The sequence below is a fragment of the Symphalangus syndactylus genome, chromosome 1 (genome assembly GCF_028878055.3).
Source record: "Symphalangus syndactylus isolate Jambi chromosome 1, NHGRI_mSymSyn1-v2.1_pri, whole genome shotgun sequence".
Classification (NCBI taxonomy): Eukaryota; Metazoa; Chordata; class Mammalia; order Primates; family Hylobatidae; genus Symphalangus; species Symphalangus syndactylus.
The window spans coordinates 36,578,737-36,601,915 of record NC_072423.2 but is presented as its reverse complement, the minus strand read 5'-3'; the positions used below and the strand labels follow the sequence as shown (position 1 = coordinate 36,601,915).

The 23,179-nt window shown below is 44.8% G+C and overlaps 1 protein-coding gene across 4 annotated transcripts in view; it reads right to left on the bottom strand.

Moving 5' to 3' along the window:
- MYO5B (myosin VB) overlaps positions 1-23,179 on the bottom strand; it is a 363,462-nt gene that overhangs the window by 96,259 nt on the left and 244,024 nt on the right. For all 4 annotated transcript variants that reach the window (XM_063639552.1, XM_055299641.2, XM_055299651.2 and 1 more), the window contains exons 15-17: positions 12,546-12,698; positions 11,552-11,649; positions 4,819-4,905 (exon numbers count right to left, since the gene is read on the bottom strand). In XM_063639552.1, coding sequence (XP_063495622.1) covers positions 4,819-4,905; positions 11,552-11,649; positions 12,546-12,698 — 338 coding nt within the window. The remainder of the gene's footprint in view (positions 1-4,818; positions 4,906-11,551; positions 11,650-12,545; positions 12,699-23,179) is intronic.

Genomic DNA, 23,179 nt, shown 5'->3' with positions numbered 1-23,179 from the left:
ACTTCCTGCACACAAGCAGTAAGATGCTTGGCAGCAGCAACAACATAGCTTGGGGCAGAGGAATGGCAGGTCTAGGCCTAACTCAACCACCAACCAGGTTGGTAATCTTGAGCAGTTCACTTCCTTGTCTGTGCCTCACTTGTAAACATGCGCTTTACATCCTGATGCACCCATCCCTATAGATAACACTGAACTATGACCATGCCACAATGTCCCTTCTCCCACAAATTGCCCTCTCCCATTTTCCACCCCAAGTTATTTCATGAAAAAAACAAAAACAGTGTATTGGTCACAACTGTAAAACAAAAATAAAATTCTAAAGCCCCAACTATCTGAATGGATCCCTCCTCGCAGCCAAGGTCATTCCAAAGTTAACCTAAAACACTAGTTCAGGCCATGCTGGGAATGGGGAGCTGGACATGCCTCATTATACCCTCCTCCCTTTGGAATTACAAATAGAACAGACTCTAAATCTGATAAGAAACGTTTATAATCTATTCTCTCTGAAGCCTGATACCTGGAGAGTTCATCTGCAAGATAAAACCTTGGTCTCCACCACCCTTTATCATAACCCAGACAGTCCTTTCTATTGATAATATCCCAACCAATTGCCAATCAGAAAATCTTTGAATACGCCTCTGACCTAGAAGCCCCCACCTTCCGGTTGTCCCACTTGTCTGAACCAAACCATTGTATATCTTACATGTGTTGAGTGATGTTTCAGGTCTCTCTAAAATGTATCAAACCAAGTTGTGGCCTGACCACCTTGCACACATGTTCTCAGGATCTCCTGAGGGCTGTGTCATGGGCCATTGGTCACTCATATTTGGCTCAGAAGAAATCTCTTCAAATATTCTATAGTTTGACTCTTTTCATTGACACAACCCATTGAATTGATATCCTAACCCATAAATGGGTTGCAGTGCACAGTTCTTAGAAACAGTGGATAAGGAAATGTGTTCTGTAGGTGTGTCCTCTCCTGGAATCCTGGCAGATACAAGAGCCAGGAGCAGTAGTGCAGCCAGCTGCCCGTGGAAGATGGTTTGAAAACAAGTAGCTCCACAGCTCCCTAAGGTCCTCTTCTAGTTCTTAAATTGGATGAAGATATATCTGATCTGAACCCTGGGCTTGTAAGCAGGCAGTGAAAGGCAGTCTAATTTGTCAGACTAGTGGTTTGAACTCAAAACTGAACTACTGCACCCGTTGCCTGAGCCCCATCCCTTCGATCAAAAGGCCGATGTAGGAGACTGTAAGGCAGACTGGGAAAAGGAGTACCCAGGCCTTCATCTAAGTTGACAAGCTTGGCCCACCTCATTAACAGAGTTGTTAGCTATTTGTGTTCAGACCCTAAGGTCAAAAAATGAGAGGCAGCCCCAGGACACTCTCTGTCCTTTTTTCTAAGCAGGGACAGATGTGGTTGAAAAGAAAATAACAACAGCCTTCAACCTAGCTAGAGCGGTTCATCCTGAACAATGCTGGGACCCGCTGGGTTTTGAAAAGCTGCCCGGGTGTTGCAGATTACTGACAGCTCTTGTACTTTCCAGGTCAAATGTAAATTCCTAATTCCATCAGCAGCTTCCTTCTCAGGCCAAACATTTAGGAATTGTTTGTGGTTATGTTGTTTATGGGTAATTAACCACTGCATATGAAATGGTTCCTCCACTAGAGTGGGAAAGTGCCAGGTGGAGAGAAGACAGGGAGGAGCGGAGACCCATATCACATCCCTTCATTCCCACTTCTGGTTCCTTCCACCTTCTGATACGAGCGAGTTGTTAGGACAGAAGGTCCCAGTGGGACAGGCTCTAGGCTGCTACACTGTTCAGCTCAGCTCCAATTAATGGCAGATGTTTGGTCTACATGACGCTGGTAGGCAGTGTGATTCACAAGAGCTAGTGGGGTCACCAGCCACCCTTCACCCCTATTTCAGACAAGTGTCCAAGGGCATCCAGTGTTGGCATAGCTCCAACAAGCTCTGGACTGGTTCAGTGGCTTATCCGCAAGGCAAATCAGAGCATGATAGTTATTTTTTAACTCAAAGAAACTTTATTTTCCCACCACAGATTTCATTCTATACTTAAAAGTTAAAGGAGTCTATTGAGGAATGAATGGATAAGCAAAATGGGGTATATCCATACAATGGAATATTACTCAGCCTTAACAAGGAAGAAAGTTCTGACACATGCTTCAACATGGATGAAGCTTGAAGGTATACTAACTGAAATAAGCCACTCACAAAAGGACAAATACTGTATTATTCCACTTATATGAGGTTCCTGGAATCACCAGATTTACAGAAAGTAGAAAGGTGGCTGCTAGGGACTGGGGGAGAGAGAATAGGGAAATATTGCTAATGGCGCAATTTCAGTTTTGCAAGATGAAAAGAGTTCTAGAGATGGAGGATGGTAATGGTAGCACAAAAAAAGGAATGTACTTAATACCACTAAACTGTACACTTAAAAGTGGCTAAGATGGTAACCAAGGAGATGAAAGACCTCTACAAGGAAAACAACAAAACTTTGCTGAAAGAAATCATAGATGACACAAACAAATGGAAACACATCCCACGCTCATGGATGGGTAGAATCAATATTGTGAAAATGATCATACTGCCAAAAGCAATCTACAAATTCAGTGCAATCTTCATCAAAATACTACCATATTTCTTCACAGAACTAAAAAAAAAAAAAAAATCCAAAAATTCATATGAAACCAAAAAAGAGCCTGCATTGCCAAAGCAAGACTAGCAAAAACAAAACAAAACAAAACAAAACCCAAATCTGGACACAATACATTACCCAACTTCAAACTGTACTGTAAGGCCATAGTCACCAAAACAGCATGATATTGGTATAAAAACGGGCATATAGACCAATGGAACAGAACTGAGAACCCAGAAATAAGGCCAAATACTGACAGTCAACTGATCTTTGACAAAGCAAAAACAAAAAGTGGGGAAAGGACACTCTTTTTGATAAATGGGGCTGGGATAATTGGCTAGCCACATGTAGAAGAATGAAATTGGATCCTCATCTCTTACTCTATACAAAAATCAACTCAAGATGGGTCAAAGACTTAAATCTAAGACCTGAAACCATAAAAACTCTAGAAGGTAACATTGGGAAAACCCTTCTAGACATTGGCTTAGGCAACGACTTCATGACCAAGAACCCAAAAGCAAACACAATGAAAACAAAGATAAATAGATGGGACTTAAACTAAAAAACTTCTGCACAGCAAAAGAAATAATCACCAGAGTAAACAGACAACCCACGGAGTGGGAGAAAATCTTTTCAATCTATACATCCAACAAAGGACTAATGTCCAGAATCTACAAGGAACTCAAAGTTGCAAGAAAAAATAAAACAATCCCATCAAAAAGTGGGCTAAGGACATGAGAAAACAATTCCCAAAAGAAGATACACAAATGGCCAACAAACATGTGAAAAAATGCTCGACATCACCAATTATCAGGGAAATGCAAATCAAAACCACAAGGGGATACCACCGTACTCCTGCAAGAATGGCCATAACTAAAAAATCAAAAAATAGATGTTGGCATGGATGTGGTGAAAAGGGAATGTTTTTACACTGCTGGTGGGAATGTAAACTAGAACAACTGCTATGGAAAACAGTGTGATTATTCCTTAAAGAACTAAGAGTAGATCTACCATTTGGGCTGGGCATGGTGGCTTACGCCTGTCATCCCAGCACTTTGGGAAGCTGAGACAGGTGGATCACCTGAGGTCAGGAGTTTGAGGCTAGCCTGGCCAACATGGTGAAACTCCGTCTTTACTAAAAATACAAAAAGTAGCCGGACATGGTGGTGCACACCTGTAGTCCCAGATACACAGGAGGCTAAGGCAGAAGAATCACTTGAACACAGAAGGCAGAGGTTGCAGTGAGCCCAGATCATGCCACTGTACTCCCACTATTAGGTATCTACCCAGAGGTAAAGAAGTCGTTATATGAAACGGCACATGCATGTTTATAGTAGCAGAATTTGCAATTGCAAAAATATGGAACCAGCCCACATGCCCAGTCAATGAGTGGATAAAGAAAATGTGGTATGGATATATGAAGTACTACTCAGCCATAAAAAGGAACAAAATAATGGCATTCACAGCAACCTGGATGGAGTTAGAGACCATTATTCTAAGTGAAGTAACTCAGGAATGGAAAACAAAACATTGTACGTTCTCACTCATAACTGGGAGCTAAGCTATGAGGACGCAAAGGCATAAGAATGATACAGTGGACTTTGAGGACTTGGGGGGAAGGGGGGTGATGGTGAGGGATAAAAGACTACACATTGGGTACAGTGTATACTGCTTGGGTGATGGATGCACCAAAATCTCAGAAATCACCACTGAAGAAATTATTCATGTAACCAAACACCACTTGTTCCCCCAAAAAACCTATTGAAAAAAATTAAAAAGTAGTTAAGATGGTAAATACGTACATTTTCCCACTGTTACAAAAGGTGGGGGAATGGTAAAGGGGACAAGGTAGGAGTTGAGAGAAGGGGAAATCCTCTTTGCAACTCTAGCCAGCTCATCACTTAGATCAATGCCAAAAATCTGAAATCTGAAAAGGACTTAAGAGAAAAGCGGCCAAGAGGATGTGACTGCTAACCTTCCCAATTTTTCAGGCTAATGTGAGAGTCTCATTTCCATCAGCATCCTGCTTGGGCCTCAGTGTTTGGGAACCATTTTGAAGGATCTGTTTCTGGCTGACTGTACACAAGAGGGCTCCCTGGGGAACCAAACTCTGGCTGCTCTAGGGCAGCCCCAGGAGGCAGCTGGTGGGCACGTTAGTTACCTGGATGGGTAGCCAGCTGCACTGATTCGAATAGTCTCCAACACCCCGCAGGCTCTGAGTTGCTGCACTGCTCTCTTTGGGTCAAAGCTGCCAAAGGAGGAAAAAAAAAAAAGCAAGACAAGAGATGAGTGGCCACATTTACAAAAAAGACACAAAAAAGAATCTTTTCCTGCAGCATGTGAAGTACCTGCTGCCACTGAGTTACAGCTCATCAGGCACCCTTGAGCTCAAGTCAGGGATTAGGCATAGACTAAAAGACACCAATGTGCATGCACCTGAGCCATCTCAGCATCTTCTGTTCTGTGCCTGAGGCTTTTGTGCACATTCTTATTATCACCTGGGATACCCTTCTTCTTTGCCCACCTGAACCCTCCCCACCCGCCAAGACTCATCATTCCTGCTCCTCTCCAGAGCCTGCTCTTACTGTTTGCATCCACATGGGCATGCATCTTCACTCACTGTCCCAAGCATACGCGCTTAGCACCATTATTTGGCTCAAACATTACAAGGTGAGTTTTAGACTAGGGAGATCTGGGTTTCAATCATGACATGGTCACTTACCAGCTGGGTGTCTACTTTGGGGCAAGTCACTTCAGGTCCCCTTGGGCCTCAGTACCCTCATCCATATAATGGGGGAAAACAGCAGTACCTATTTTATCAGGTTAGTGTGAAGCTTAAATGTAATGGTCCCTGAAAGCAGGTGGAACCGTGCCTAGCACTGCATAGGGCACATACGTTGTGTATGTTGTTAGCTATGATCACAACAGCTGTTCAGTTAAGAATCATGTAGATGAACTTCATTTACATTATTACAGATTACTTTCCAGTCTTCAGAGATATGTGCACCATTTTCAACCACTTACATGTCCTACAAAGCTAAGGCTAGCACTCCAAACCCAGTATGTTTTTACACATATATTGAGTATGGCACTGTAGAATAAAAAGCCAGATGCTGTGTGAGCTTTCTGAGTATCCCCGCTTGAAGAGGAAAGATTATACAAGACAGTATGTAACAAACATGGTGAAAATACCAAAAGAAGCCAGAGAGCAATTGTCTGAGGTTGTTAAACACAAATCATAAAAACTAATAAGAAGGGCCGGATGCCGTGGCTCACGCCTGTAATCCCAGTACTTTGGGAGGCTGAGATGGGTGGATCACGAGGTCAGGAGATTGAGACCATCCTGGCTAACACGGTGAAACCCCGTCTCTACTAAAAATGTAAAAAATTAGCCGGGCATGGTGGCAGGCGCCTGTAGTCCCAGCTACTCGGGAAGCTGAGGCAGGAGAATGGCGTGAATCTAGGAGGCAGAGGTTGCAGTGAGCCGAGATCGCGCCACTGTACTGCAGCCTGGGCGACAGAGCGAGACTCTGTCTCAAAAAAAAAAAAAAACACCAGTAAGAAGAAAAAAAAGAAGGCAGAGAGCAAGACATCACCGTTGTCTAGGGTAAGCAGGGAGTCTTCATAGAGAAAGAATTAAGGCACCCTAGAATTAATCACTATTTTTAATTTGCTAAGATTACTGCCCCACTCCATGAGAAGGGATGAGGAACAAATGCTCCCTTTCCTTCTGACTGTCCTGCAGCTCAGCTGGAGCCAAGAGTCATGCTTCTTTTCCTCCTTTCACTCTGGGACACGGTGCTTGATAGATGGTGCCCTAGGGTTGCCTGGGCTCAGGGGGTACTTGGCACTGGAAAACACTGGGCATTTTCCAAGCAACTGATGACTGCAAGATGCCACCTCACCCCAGGCAACACTCTGCGTTGCACATCAGCCCTGGGTCTCATCCCATGAGACCCACACTCTCCCCTCCAGGCTGTGCTCACTGTGGCTTCATTGCTCCCCTCTGCCCTCCCGAGCCCCACTTTCTTTCCACACCCAGCTTCTCCATAAAATCTTCCTGACTCCTCCAGCTCCAACAGTCCATGGCACTAAGCATGTGAGGCACAATGGAACATTGATTTACACAGCTCTGAACAAAACAGTTCCTTCAGAAGACTTCATCTTTCTAACTAGAGTAAAAGCCCTTTAGTGCGAGGGTCTTACAGGACAGCAGGGAGTATGTGCTGAGCACTTCACTGCCTGCCCACCCTCTTGCTCCAATGCCCCCTGTGGTTGCTCTGCCACAAGAGGAAGCACAGTTCCAGGATCCAAGGGGGTCTTCATCACCAGGGGCGGCAATGACCAGTCATAAGCAGCTGCTCGGCTGCCCATGACTGCGAGTGATCAGAAGCCTTCGGGCTGCGGGCTCCCCTGCTCACAGGCTCTCATTGCTAAAGCTGTCAGCCAGGCCCTGCATCATGAAGGCAGAGCGGACGCCCCTGTGCTTTGGAAAAGACATCCTGTGGTCTGCAGACCACCTCCCCAGGCACTCTGCCCCTGCCCACAGCAGCCGTGTTCCCCAGGCCAGCCACCGGCTTCTTTCCTCTGCTCAGCATGACCACAGGGTCAAGTTCAGCCCATTGCACACACCGGGGATGGCAGTGTGTTCAGGAGCATCTGGGACCCTTAGGTCCCACGTGGGCTACGGGACCAGCTGGGGGTCCCTTCTTCTTCCAGGACCTCCTACTGTTTCCTCATGGTATTAATAAAATGAGCAGAAGCTCATTGAGAACCCTGTCATTCCTTAAAAGTACTGCTCCTCCTCCCCATCTGTCCCCTCCCTCTCTGTTCTGGTATCCCCACATCATGCTTCCTGACCTCTGGCAACCCATTTCGGTCCTGTTGAAGGGCCAGGCAATGGCTCACTGAGTGCTGGTCCCCTCCTCTCATATAGCACAGCATGAGTTTTTGAGGGCAGGGTTGGGGACATTGGTTTTCTCTTAAGAGTCTCCACACATTGTGGCTGGAGCTGGTCCCCAGAAGGCACCCGGCACAGAGTTTTTGAACTCAGCCTTAACATTCTTCCCTCTTCATGACCAGCTCAGCAAATCCCCTCCCTTTGCCACACCTGTTCTGTCCTCCTGTGATGGCAACACTGCTTTCCCCTGTGGTCTGGGGCAAAGAACTCAGTGTGGCCTCCACTCTGCCACTAACAGGTAGTGTTACTTTGGGCAAGACACAGTCTCTCTGTACCTCATTTTCCTCATTTACTCAACGAGGGCTCAACATATCTGCCCAACTATAAAGCAGTGGTGGCTGTAATGACCATGTTACAAAAAAAAAAAAAAAAAAAAGAAGAAGAATGCTTTTAGAAAAAGCTAACAGACACTATACGAAGAAGATATTGCCATCATCTTTCCCTGTTCACATACCCCAAGGGGATGTGTGAGGCCAGCTGGCCTTCTGTACTTCCTCTCCCCAACAGTAAAGAAAACCCACCGTCAAATGCATCTCTCAATCCGCCTCACTGCATTCACTATTAGATGACCAGGAATGGAAAACCAGCCCTCCTTCTATTAGATCTTGGAGGACCATAGCAATGACAATTAACATAGAAAAATCACCAAAGATATAGAAGGTCACAGTGCTGAAACTGAAGTTCATGCTTTCCTCTCCCAATAGGATTAGCAGACCCTGGAGCCTGCTGGATGCAAAGAGAGGATCCCACTGTGTTAGAACCGAGCCCTACCTCCACAATTGCCCACCATGGAATTGATTTCTCCATGGGCTGCAAGCTCCCTACCTGCTTCCCCAGGCTCAGCAGCATCCTGCAGTCACATCTCAGAACTCTGAGACTCCAAGACCTGGGCTGGCCTTCGGAAAACCAGTGACCGGGTCCTCCACGAAGCATTCCCAGGTTATGACACCTGCCCCAGGCCACTGCTGCTCTGGATAATTCATCTCTCTCTTGCCTCTGCCCTGTCAGCACTTTCACAGAGCCAATGAAAGCCACTTCTGTGGCATTGCCAGTTACTTGTGACAGACAATTCCTTAAGCATGGGGGACATGTCTTATTGTCATTCTACCTGTCCTAGCCCAGTGCCTAGTAAGAGGTATGATAGATGTTTCTTGAATGAAGAAAGCAGAGGAAAAAGACTTTTGTATTGGTCATGCTATCAAAGCATTTAATGTGGGACAGGAGTCCTCAACTGGAGGCAATTTTGTCCCCAAGGGAACATTTGGCAATGTCTAAAAACATTTTTAGCTGTCACAATGGTGGGACGCTTGTAGCATCTAGTGGGTAGAGGCCAAGGATGCTTCTCAACATCCTATGATGCACAGGACAGCACCCCTTGCCCCAGCAAAGAATTCTCTGATTCAATATGTCAGTGCTGCTGAGGCTGAGCAACTCCGATTACAAGAAATGGGTGGAGAGACACAGAAACTTCCTTCTAGGATGATGTAACTAATAACTGTAATCATATAAATTTTTACACTCTCATGAATAATTCCTATTCAGATTCTTTCATCAGGATATTTACTTTTATTTTTTGAGAGACAGTCCTCCTCTGTCACCCAGACTGGAGTACAGTGACACAATCATAGCTCACTGCAGCCTCAAACTCCTGGGCTCAAGCAAGTCTCTCACCTCAGCCTTTGGAGTAGCTGGGACTATAGGCATGCACCACCATGCCCAGCTAATTTTAAAATTTTTTGTAGAGGTTGGGTCTCGCTACATTGCCCAGGCCGCTCTCAAACTTCTGCCTCAAGTGATCCTCCTGCCTTGGCCTCTCAAAGCACTGCCATTACAGGCATGAGCCACCACACCAGGCCCTCACCAGAATTAACAGGTAAGGAAATGAGACACAGAGAGCAAAAGACTAGCTTGCGACTGGCCAGATCAGCAGTGAGCTCAAACTAGAATCCAGGTATCATGACATGGTCAGTATTCCTCCTACCTTTTCTTTGTATTGGGAGGAAGATTTTGGTTCTGAAGGTAAGGGAGTGTCTTGGAAAAGTGGGACCTCAGGACTAGAAAGTCCCCAGTGTCTTCTCTCATTTGAGAGGGGAGACCCAGCAGAGTATCTGTTCCACAGCAGGGCCATGCTCTGACAAGGGAAGGGCCCAAGGCCATAGCTGGTCTGGCCCAGCTGGTATAGAGCCCTCATCTCCTCTCCCCTGGGCCCTTTACACCACTCTGCCCTTCACACAGAATCTGAGTCTTTCACACACACTACGCTTCTAACAGCCTCTTCTCTTCTGGAGTCAGCTGGTAAACAGAAGCCACCCAGGGGGGATTCCTAAGCATGTCTCAGAGATTTAGAGGAAGGGAAGAGCAAGCAAGCAGCACACTGCAAAGAAAACTGGTAACATTCTGTCTCCTTAACCTTTCACTGCAAAGAAAACTGGTAACATTCTGTCTCCTTAACCTTTTCCATACAGAGCCCATCTGAATGGAAGCCAAGCTTTATTAAATGACAGGAGTGTAGAAGGCAGTTCAGATATTCGGTCTGAGAGTCAAAATTGTCAAAGTAAGTTATTTCACAGAAAGAAATTATACTAGGCCTGAAACAGAAATCATGGGGGAGGAAAGATAGGAATAAGGTGCTTAAAAAATTAAAAAATACACCTACTCTGGCCAGAGGGAATAGCATGTGTGAAGGCCCAAAGCAGAAGAGACTGCAGAGCTGAGTGAACGGATGTTTTTTAAAGGTTTAAGGTAGTATTTCAGGCAAGAAAAGAGGATCTGGAAAAAGGTGAATAAGGAAGAGAAAAGGGAGACCAGGGTGAGGAACTTGCATGGAGACTTCATGGGACTTTGACATCAGTTAGACACTGGGAAGTGAAGGAGACAGAAGAATCAAGGGTTAAACACCATGCTGTATGGTGGCCACTAGCACCTCGGGGTATCAAAAATAAATTAAAATGAAATAAAATTCAGAATTCAGTTCCTCACTCACACTGGACAGGTTTCAAGCACTAGATAGCCACGTGTGACAAGCGGCTCCCACACTGGATAGGGCAGATGACAGCACATACCCATCATCACAGGGATTCCCCCTGCACAGCAGGTTAGAGAGACTCTCAGGCTTCTAGTCTGGGAGATCAGGTCTGGTGGGTGGATGAGATATCAGGAAATGTTATGCCTCTTACTACAACAAAGACCAATTAAAGAGGAACCATTCTTGGGGGGTGGCAGGAGATGAAGAGTGTGGTCTCAGATGTGCTGAAGGCAAGGTGGATAATGAAGCTGTAGTAGGCTTGCACAAACACTTGTCGGGAATTTAGTAGAAACCAAGATGTACAAAGATAATTAAGAGTTCTACAGATTAGGGTGAGGTCCGCCACATGAGCATGGACAGAACCGGAATAAAGTTTCAAGGTCAGGGTAGAAGCAAAAGTTGGATCAGAGTAGGTTGAGTGAGGAAAAGGGGAGCAAATGTGGATAATTCTGGAAGCTCGGCAGCAGAGGGGAATGTGAGAAACAGGACCACGTTCATGTCCTATCGTCCAACACTTCATGTGAGGTCTTGATTCTTCAACACAAGAAAAGCCTTTCCTGACCACTCCAGCAATCTTTCCAAGTCTGAATTTAACACTTACTATGAGATGTACTCATGGCTACATTTAACGTTCTCTATTTGATTCAAGCATGCACATTCCTGACCACTACTATAAGCTGCATGGGATTGGGGAACGGCGTTTTTTCTCTTAAGACCTCTGGACAGCAGACAGATGGCACTCAGCAAGTGTCTGTCAGTCTGTCTGCAGCAAGTAAGATGTCTGGGGAGTGTAAGTCCAGTTGGTCATCATGCTGAAGGCCACAGACCCCCAGGCAAGGCCTGGCCCACCCTGTTCCACCTGAACCCCTAAGGCTGGGCTGGACAGGCTAATGCCCAGCAGGCACTTACTGAAAGGGGAGCTTCTCATCGTTGGGCTTGATGCAGCGGACGTAGTGAGGTGTCGTCGCATTCAGGGTCTCCATGAGCAGATGCAGGGAGGTACGGAACTAGAGAGACAAAAGCCAGTGCTTGGTTATTTTTAACAAGTTGTGGATGTGTGATAAAGAAAAACTCACATATGGGTGGTGGTAGTTATTGTTACTATTATATTATTAATCCAGAAGGATGGAAGAAATTTCAGAGACCTGGGGTAAGATTCCAGCTCTGACACTGCTATCTTGCTGTGACCAAAATCAAGTCCTTCCTATTTAAGGGTTCCTCGAATTACATGGGGGAGAGACTGCCCCCCTAATGTGCCTAACTCCCAGTGCTGTGGATCAAATAAGATGAAAGGTGGGCAAATATTGTGGGAGAGATTTGGTCACTGTGCACTGGAAGCCTGCTCTTCCTAAACCTGAGGGCCTGGGGCCCTGACACCCGATGCCCGGGCAACCTGGAAATAATTTGTTATACTAAATGTCCAGAATGGCAAACCCACAGGAATAAATGTTAGGTGGTGGCTGCCAGGGACTTGGCAAGCATTCTCTTCTCTTCTCTCCAGAGACACAATGGGCAGAACAGCCACAGAGACCCCACAGCAGGAGAAGTTTCTTTTAGTCTCCTGATCCACAGCTTCCTTAAGCCTCCTCTCTAACCTATAAATTCCAGGCCCTCTTGCCTCCCACACTAGGTGTCTGTGGCCCTGTGGCACAGCCCCACCACAGGCGTTAACATACTTATGGAGGCTACCATCGGCCCCTTCCCTCCTCCCTCTGTTAGTTCCCTGAAATGAAGGTTTTGGAGTTTCCTTCTTCTAAGGACACAAGATAGAGCTGGGTGGCTGAGGCTACTAATGTCAAGGCTGCTGTGATGGCTTCCCTCTCACCCTGCCGCCATCCTTCATCTACAGAGAGGCCAGCCCTGCACATGCGCCTCGGCCCACAGCTTTTGGTCTGGGGCTGACCTGGTGGCCAACGGTTTTCTTGTGCTCCTTGTTGGAGACTTTCATGGGGGGTCTGGCAGAACGGATGTTGATCTTTGAAGATGATCCCTTCCCAGGGGTGGTGGCAGGAACAGGGTCCTTGTCATCATGAAACAAGTCAGCCACTAGTGGGAACTAGAAACAATCACAGGAAGAATGATGAAAGTGACATCTCCTGCACCTTACATATTTCCTCTCAAAGCTGCTTTTCAATATATACCTGAGAACGGAAAACACATGTCCACGCCAAAACCCACAAACCAATGTGCACAGCAGCATTACTCCCAAGAGCCACAAGGTAGGAACAACCCAAATATCAACTGACGAATGGACAAACAAATGTGGTACCTCCATACAATGGATTATTCAACATTACTAATATATTCAATATAAAGAAATGACCTCCTGATCCATGCCACAACATGGACACACCTCGAAAAAATTATACCAAGTGAAAGCAGCCGGACACAAACGATCGTATAGTGTGTGATTCCATTTACATGAAATATCCAGGGAACAGAAAGTAGGTTATTGGTTGCCAGGGGTTGGGGGAGAAAGGGGAAGAGGAAGGGGAAGAAGGGAAGAAAGGGAGTGCCTGCTAAGGGGGACAGGATTTCTTTTTGGAGTAATAAAGATACTCCCAGACTTATAGTGGTGATGACTGCATAAATTGGTGAACATCTTGAAACCCAGTGAATTGTGTGCTTCAAAAGGGTGAATTTTATAAAGTATGAATGACAATTCAATTTTTTAAATGGTAGGAAAAAAGTTGCTTTCCCATACAATCTTACTCAATCTTCACCTACAAAGATGGGCAGAACTTCATTTCCTTGTGGTGTGGTAGGAGGTGGCTATGCTTTAATACACCTATGTTTAAGTTCTATTTTTCTACATTATTGCATCTTGTCAAGTTAACCTCCCTGATACCTGTTTTCTCATCAGAATAGAGATAAGCCTATGCCTGTTATATGGGGTTGTTATAAATACTAAATAAGAGGCTAATATCTTCATCTGTAACAAGGTGAAGATGCAGGCCTTGGATGAGGTGCTGGTGACAGAGTCCCAGCCAAGACGTTCAGTCTGACAGGAACACAGTCCTGCCATCATCCCTTGGGGAAGTCAATGCTGGGGCTAGAATAAAGTATTACAAGGCTTTTACCACACTCCTGCAGGGGTGGGGGGAAAAGGAGGGAGGGAAAAGGAACATACAGGCCCCAGTTGCTAACCCTGAGCCACTTCCAATCTCAACAGAAGAGAGGCTAAATGCTAGAGCCTCAGATGCTAGGCTCTGCTCCTTCTCACCTACCCTGCACCCTCTTCCTTTAACCCCCACTTAAATGCATGGCTCCCCTCTCCTGCCATTGTGTCTGAACTCTCTAGTCTAGTGTCTGAGGGCTCCCTGATCAGATCCCACTCACCCCTCTCAGACAATACCTTGCAAAACCATCCAGCTGGTCACATTGCTGTCTCATAGGCACAATGCTCACTACTCCTGCCTCTATACCTTTGCTTACTGTGCTATTCTTACCTGAAATATCCCCACCCCTTGCTCTTCTATACTTATCCTGAGAGGTCCCTCTCTCAAGGTTGAGCCCTGCCCCTCCCGTGACCCTCTTCCAAAGCACCCATCACTCCTGTCTGTGTCTCCCACAGGCTCTGTGGTGCCCTGGGACGCCCTCACCCTCCCCGAGGTCTGTGTTGAATCCTGAGCTCTACACTTGCTGAGACTTCCCTTCCACCCGAGAACAAGGGCTGAGGAGAGAACTGAATGAGAGAATCCGTGTGAGCATGTAGAAGAGTGCCCAGCATATAGGGCTCAGACATTATCTAGTTTTATTACTTTTACTAGGGGTTATATACATGAACACTCTTTCTTTTCTTTTCTTTTTTTTTTTTTGAAACGGAGTCTTGCTCTGTTACCAGGCTAGAGTGCAGTGGCGTAATCTCGACTCACTGCAAACTCTGCCTCCCAGGTTCAAGTGATTCTCCTGCCTCAGCGTCCCGAGTAGCTGGGACTACAGGCATGCACTACCACAGCCAGCTAATTTTTGTACTTTTAGTACAGACGGGGTTTCACCATGTTGGCCAGGATGGTCTCAATCTCTTGACCTCGTGATCCACCCGCCTCGGCTTTCCAAAGTGCTGGGATTAAAGGTGTGATCTACCATGCCCGGCCTACATGTATGATCTTTCTAAATCACGTAAGTACAGATGCTTAAGAAAGTTGTATTTTTGATCTGAAGAAACAACATAGAATTTTAGATCTGGAACAAATGTAAAGGTCAACTTTCACCTCCATGTGGCAGGTGAGGATATAGGCGACTGGGGAGAAAGAACCTACCAGAATCCTGCTCCAACCTCTGTTCCCTCCACCAACAAGCACAATAGTTAGCACTAGCTCTCAAAGGGCTGCCAGTCAATGGCTGAGCCTGGGCTAGAACCTCGGCCTCTGGATGCCCAGGTCAGAGTTTGTTTCAATACATAAATATAGCCTTGTCGTTTAAACCCACAATATCAAGGAAGTAGAAATATAAAAGGGCTTTAGATATAGCCTTGACTTTTGAGGTACTTGCAACAACAATTAAATACATAAGGTAACACTTCCATGAAACATTTCTCTAGCCGACATCTCCTGAGACTCGTAGGGGATTCAGGCTAAGGCAAGCTACCTACTGAAGATGCAGCATCATCTTCAGGTACGGCTACAGGTCCCATAGAGCAGTGACAGCTCATGCTCTGGTGATGCTCTGCACTGCCGAGACCTTCAATAAATTAAGTTCCAGCCTAATGGAGTATTTACTGAGCACCTACGAAGGCTTTCATAACCAAGAGCATCATGCCAAGAGCTTGGAAAGAATCACGTAAGAATAGGTCCAAAATTCACAAAATAATTCACTATTCTAGGTGAATTCAAAAAGTCCTAGAAGCATATCAAAACAAGGCAATGTGTATGAGCTTTTTCACATTATAGTCTACAGTGGGCCCTGGCTTATCTCCCTCCTGCAGTCAGGGATACCTGATAGTACAGAGTCATGATGTCACATTAGCACATTACAGTGTCCAGACAGAGTAGCAAGATGGTGCTGGTGGCACACTAGAACTGTTCTCAGAACCTGTCAGATTCAGGTGACTTAGCACACTCAAAGGCAGTTTCTGCAACCTTATTAGGTACCTTTGTGCTGGAGTTCCAGGGTGATATGACGGGCGGTATAAAACACATGATGACCATCCCGTTCCCATGGGGCTTCTTGCAACCTGACCTCACTTAGGGCAGGCATAAGACCATCAGCAACTACCCAAGTTGTGTCCAAGGAGAAACTGGAGAGATGCAGACACTTTGTTCAGTGAACCCCCCTCAGTCTGATGACTCTGGTATTTTTCACATATTAAAGTAACCCATATCACTTCTAGGCCTTTTGGATAAGATCAAGCATAAAGCAACTTGTATGAATTCCGTGGATCCAAGGGTTTGTTTTTAGCAAGCCTTAAGCCTCACCTTATGCAGGAACACTTCACTATCACAGTGGATTAGAATGAGTGTGCCCACCTGCACATACATACAAGGTTACAATGCCTAATGCTTAAAACAGCACCTAATGCTGGTGAAAATTATGGGCTAATCTTCTACATCAAGCATTTTAAACTAAAAACATACAAAAAAATTAGTTCCTCTTACCTAATTCTTAGTTATTACAAAGCTCATACATTTCAGTAGTTTCAGTTTTAGAGTCAAGAGAAATTAACACAAGTCAGTGTTTTGTTTTACGCGGCACAGGAGCTAGTCTAATGGGTTATAAAGCAATGCAACAACAGTGTTTCATGTGCACCTACATGCACAACCATGCTGGAATCAACACGTGTCAGTTTCACGTTCCCCTTGCACTCCTCATTTCTCACAGACACACCAACCATTAGAAGCATCCAATTTCCATTTTCCACCAGAGTGACTTGCATGCAAATAAAAGTTGCAGTTCCTTAGTTCCCTGGCCTGGGTTCTAAGTTCAGTCTAAAAGCACCAACCAACAATCTTAAAGCCATTTCTGGTGAGCAGCCCAAGCCCATTCTCACTGCTGGCTATTCTGTGGCTACAATAGGCTGCTGACACCATGATTAGCACTAGAGAATGCCACCATATTTCTGAGTAAAGCATACCTTGAATCCCTGCCTGAGGGCATGGAAAGGATGATCCTATTCACAACATGCAGAGTATAAATAGCTCCATGGAAGGAGATAGAGACAAATCCCTGCTAAGGATACTGATGATATTGTTGTCAGGCAGGTACCCTGGAGGGTCCCCCAGTGAGATCACTAAGGATGCCCCCAAGTGTTAGCTGCCAACAGATGATAATTCTGTTGCTATTCTCAGCATCTTTGAATAAATTTTCCTCCCTCTCTTCATGCATGGCTTTTCAAAGTCATAAATATTGTCTTTTTAGATGACAAGGTAACTAGTAAGCTGTCAGAAATAAAAACACAATTTAAGATCTGTGGCTAAAATCTGTATGCCAACATCATAAAAAACCGATATTTTTATTAGGTACTCAATTCCATGTGCAGTCAAAGAAGAGAAAGCAAATACTAGGTCATTGACTGTCAAGAAATTAGATTGACTAGTTTGTTCATTCATTCATTCATCCACGCATTAATCCATCAACACTGACTCTCCAATACGCAACAAGTGCTGTGCTAGGGACTGGTGACACAAAAGTGTTATAGAACAAGACTAGCCTCTTCTATATCGTGGAGTTTATGGTCTAGCATGGAAGGTGAATGCTAATGAAAATAACCCACAATTAAAAACATATGGACAAGAATATCCTAAAGAATATCCTAAGGGAAATCAACAACAAAGATGCGACTGAATCGGGGGTCTGGGATGTGGGAAGTGAAGACAGGATTCTCTTAGGGAGGGAAGTCTGAACTGTAGGACATTATATGGGGAGGACAGCATGTTATGGGGTGGAAGTAACGGCACCTATGAAGGAGCTCTGTGCATTCGGGGGGCTAAGATAAAGCCGGTCAACCTACAATGTACACAGTGAGAAGGAAGTAAGAGGGACCGGCTCATGTAGGCCTCAGTTAAGAATCTTTATTTTTATCCTAAGAGCAATGGGATGCCATTAAAGGGTTAAAATAACAGGGGCTAATATTTACTGAGCACGTTGCCTATGCCTGGCACACATGAACTCCTCCAAGCCTCCCAATGGTGTAAGCACCATTGCACTCTATTTTACAGATGAGGAAACTGAGACTTAGGGCCCAAGATCACAGAGCTGTAAGCAGCAAAGTCAGGATTTGAACCCAGACAGCCTGGCTCCAGAGTCCAAGCAACAATGCACCACAGAGAGCGGCAATGACTGGAACCAGCGATGGCAATTCTTTCTAAACAGATCCCTGGCTACAGCATAAGGAAGAGCCCACTGCACGTGAAGCCCTGTCCTGAGTGCCTAGACGAGTCAAGGGAGACCAGGGAGACCAGAAGAGCTTACAACCTAGCAGGAGCTCAGAAGTAATGAGGTATAGCAGGAAGGGTATGGGGCTGGGTCAGGAGACCTGAACTTTAGATATGACCCTGCAACTTGATAGCCGTGTGGGGCCATGGCAAACCTCTCAGGCTTACTAGATTTTAACTTGCTCATCTATATAAATAGAAGAGCTGACCAGATGATTCCTTTAAGTCACTCCCTGACCTGGATTCCTGCATTTTCTTATACTTGAAATCGCTCCATCCCCTGGCTTCTATCCACCAAGCATAAAGCTATGTTCAAACTTCTATGCTGCTTCAAACCCCTCCCTGCTCAACCTGTCTCTCTCCTCACTTTACCATCGATCACCTCGAGCAAGGCATCCACAGATGGACACCGCCCTCCACGCTGCTCCTCCCCAGACCTCCCTCCACCAGATGGCCTCCTCCCCATGCTGCTGAACTGTACCTTGAGAGCAACTCCAGTGATTGTCAAGTCCAATGGCTAGAAGTGGTGTGGTTTCATTTTTGATCCTACCTGACCTCTTCAAAGGCCTCTGTGCCACTGGCCCACGCCTCCTTGTAAAGGTCCCTTCCTGAGACTTAGCAGTTCTGCTTCCTCCAGTCTTCTCCCTGCCCGGGGCACTTCCCAGAACCTCCCACGGGGCTTTTTCCTGCACTTTCCTCCTTTGCATTGCCATTTTCCACAGCCTCATCCTCACCACTTACCTCAGTTCCTGGGGACAGTCTCCCCTAGGCCATGGCTCCAACAATCCCTCCCAGATCCTGCCACTCCAGTCTGGATCTTTTCCCGTTACTATGACTCACAATTCCAGCTTGCTCTTCTTCCCTCTAGGTGTTTCACTGGGAACTCCAAATTCAATACAGCCCAAACCACATTCACCCGCTGACTTCCTAGGTTAGTCTAGGATACTGCCCTCTCCCTGCTTCCTATATCTCAATCAAGTACCAGATTCTGCCCATGGGGCAGTATCACGCAGTCCTTTTTCTCATTAATCCGGAGCTGGAGCTGCTGCTCCAGCTCAGGACTACCCAGCTCTCTCCTGGATCACTACAGTCACCGAAAGCGTGAGGGCATACCTCTGGGCACACCTTCACCCAAACACATGCCAACCAACAGCCAGAGTTTTCTCTGGATGCAAACCTTATCCAGTAGCCACATGTTAAATGCCCATTTGTTTGTCCTCACTGTCTATGGCAGAAAGCCATAGATGAACAGTGTTCAGGTGAACTAAACGCTGAGAGTGGCAGGAGCAGAATAGGCTGGAGGAGGGGAGGAGAGGAGGAGGAGAGCTGGGCCTGGGGGCTCCATGGACCAGGGCCAGAGAGCCAAGATACAGGTAAGAAAGGACAAAGTGGCCCAATCAGACTGGTGCTGAGAAAGTTCCATGGGGAAACAATGGGAGGCTAGAGGCAGGTTCACATTTTGAAGATGTCATTGTGATTCATGCCTGTCTGTCATGGCAAAGCAAAACACTGGCTTATTAAATAATTCTAATTCATATACTTTCTGAAGTGAATTTTCAAGATGTTTGAGGCATGGGTAGAAGTTACCAATCTGCATAACTATACTATTGGGTGGTGGGGAGGGGGTCAAATTTACAGAAATCATTCATAGTAGCTTTTACTGTGAAAAAATATATTAAGCCGTAAGGTCAGTAACAGGTACAGATTGAGTATCCCTTATTCAAAATGCCTGAGACCAGAAGTGTTTCAGATTTGGGAGAATTTACATTATACTTACTGGTTGAGCATCCCTAATCTGAAAACCCAAAATCCAAAATACTCCAGTGAGCATTTCCTCCCATCCAAGTACTAACCAGGCCCGACCCTGCTTAGCTTCTGAGATCAGATAAGATCAGACACGTTCAGGGTGGTACGGCTGTAGATGCATTTCCTTTGAATGGCATATTGGTGCTCAAAAAGTTTCAAATTTTAGAGCATTCTAGATTTGTGATGCTTGATCTGTATGAAAAATCACACTAGGAACTTGGAAATCAGAATCACCAATGGGAGAATTTTAAGATTTCAGCCCCTTTCTCCTGCTTCCATTAGAAAGGCTATCTACGCTTTTAATTTTATACATTTAACAGGGAATTTGTAACTTAAGAACAGAAAGTAAAAACTGTCCAAGGTACATTTGTACCTAAGCTGGCACTGTGCTATAATCTGGATACAAACATAATCAAGGTTTAGTCTGAAGAATTTGTATGTTATTTTAAAAGCTAGGTTTTCGTTTAAGTTCCTGCTGTTGAGACTGCATTTGGAAGTGGTAGGATCAGGGATTTAGAGGGAGATGACTGTGTTGGAATATTAGTTCTCAAAAGGAGGTATAGTATGCTTCGTATTCTATTCAAAATTTGTTTTATAAACTCAATGAACATAGAAAGAGATCTAGTTTGATGACAGGACTGAAAGACTAAGAGATACCATGTTCAACGCTGGGCTGTAGACAACCGCAAAAGACCCAGGCAAGAAATACAAATTACTGGTTCCATCCACACCCATCCCTTAAGAAGATTGGGCTAGGTAAGGATACCTCACCCGAGGAGTGTCCCAACTATACACAAGCCCAAAGTCACAATGAAAAGTAGTCACCAAGTTCTTTTTTTTTTTTTTCTTAAGACGGAGTCTCACTCTCTCACCCACGCTGGAGTGCAGTGGCGCGATCTCGGCTCACTGCAAGCTCCACCTCCCGGGTTCATGCCATTCTCCTGCCTCAGCCTCCTGAGTAGTTGGGACTACAGGTGCCCACCACCACGCCCAGCTAATTTTTTGTATTTTTAGTAGAGATGGGGTTTCGCCTTGTTAGCCAGGATGGTCTCGATCTCCTGACCTTGTGATCCGCCTGCCTCGGCCTCCCAAAGTGCTGGGATTACAGGCATGAGCCACTGCACCCGGCCGTAGTCGCCAAGCCCTTACTTGACAAAAGACCCATACAAAGGATCACATTTCTGAGTGAAAGGAAGAGGTTTTTAAATTTTTATTTTTTAATTGACACATAGTAACTGTACATACATGGGGTACCTAGTTTTGACATATATAGTGTATAGTGATCAGATCAGGGCAATTGACAAACTCCAATTATGTGTTTAGAGCTATTAAGCAGTGTGTTTATAAGCTGACTGAGCAGTAAGAGAGCTGCCACAGTTTACCTTAGGACAGCCACCCGTGCATTTCTCACAACTTGTCCCCTTCAAACAAACACTCAAGGTAGCACCTCCAGACAAACCAACACTTTCCTGTCACTTGTTTAAAACCTGTACATAGGGACTGGCTTTAGTATTCTCTGCTATTCATTTCTATATATAGCTTTTAAAAGCCTGGGGCAAATCAAAAAGGGACTAAGAAGCATGAAAAGACTTTCTAAAGGCCATTTGGCAGTTTAGACAAAGTCAATTACAGCTGACACATAGCTGTTACCTTGGAAATCACACCTACTCATTTGTGTTTATAAGAATATAAAAGATATTTCCTCTGAAACAGACACATAAAGTTAAAATAAGACACAGTATAAGAACAGTTTGACTGATGTCTCTTCCCCAGAATCTTTTCTTTAAAAATAAATCTATGGCTGTAAACATAATAAACACATTTTCCTTTCAATCAATTCTTTTCCCATGACTAATGGTACCCTTTGGAGGGAAAAATCTCTGACATTTAGATGAATATTTTAAAAGGGTTTTAAATAGGCTTTGGAGGAAAAGTCTCAGTACTTCATTTTTTTTGGAAGACAACATGGACTGTCCTGTATTATAAAGGAGACAATATTGTTTTGTCAACTAAAAAGTTATCCTACATAGTGCCCTGCTTGGTTTAAGTATTGGTAGAAGCTTTTCAAATACCAGCACATCTTAAACGGGAAGCACTCAAAGTACATTTGAGAACATTTTATAGTATATTATCTCAAGCTCCTATACAGAAAATAAGTTAAAAAATTAAAAGTAAACATAAGATTTTTAAAAAGCAAACTTATTTGGTCAAAACAAGGTGTGTGTATATAACCTTTTAAAAACACATCAGCATGGAAAGCAATGGACATGTGTACTTGTCATTCCTTGACAAGCTGAAGTCAAGCCATAAGCAGCAGGAGGGAGAAGGGGAGCGAACGCCTGGGCCTTGTCTGAGCTGTTCCTGCGATTCCTGTGCTGTAATTTGGGTACCAACATGACCAAGGTTCAGTCTGGTGAATTTGTATTTTAATATCTAGGTTTTAATTTTAGGTCCCTGTCATTGAGACTGCATTTGGAAGTGGTAGGATCTCTGAGATTCAGAGGGGGATGAGTTTGTTGGAAAATTAATTCTGGGAAGGAGGTGTAGGGTTCATGAACTCAGGCTAGGTAGCTTTGGGCCAAGGTGGCCTCTGGACCACATTCATCTCAAGATCCCTTATGCTGGGATAGAGTGGAAAGATGGCATTGGGATGCCTGTCCCATAGCCCAGAAACACTGCCCAGTACACCCTCACTGCCCAGCACATGCTGGCATAAACACGTGACCCACAGCTTGTCCCTCTGACCTACATGTAGTGGTGGCCAGGAATAGGAAATCTTCAGAGGAAAAACATTCTCGTCTTAAAGTTTTCTTTTTTTCCTGGTTGATAAATTATTCCTTTTCACAATAAATAAAAACTGGAAGGGAAAACCTCCATCCTTTAGTATTTAAAGAAAATGAGTCTGTTAATAACTTGAAGTCATGTTTTAAAGAGGCATTTCTTTACTTAAGTCTCTATTTATAGCTCTGATAGCTGAGAAAGCAATTAGCTACATTACAACTGCTCAGACAACGGAACTGGCTTCACTAATTACATTCTCATTAACACCCTGTTATTTCACTGCTCTTAGTGGGAGTTCTTCGAACATCACTTTGGTTGGTAGAGTATATGGGTGTCTTCTATCCCCTACTGCTTAATTATTCATGATGACTTGTTAATTTCTTATCAAGGATGTCACCCAATGGAAAAAAAAGTCTCTCATAAAATAAAAGTACTTTAGGTAAAATTATGAATTTACAAACAGGATTTGAGATTTGGCCGTGCTAAATGAAAACCAATAAAAAATTAAGCATTACAAGTTTAATGTAACGACATAGAACCTTGTATCTTTCTAGGTTTTCATTTTTCTTTAATATGG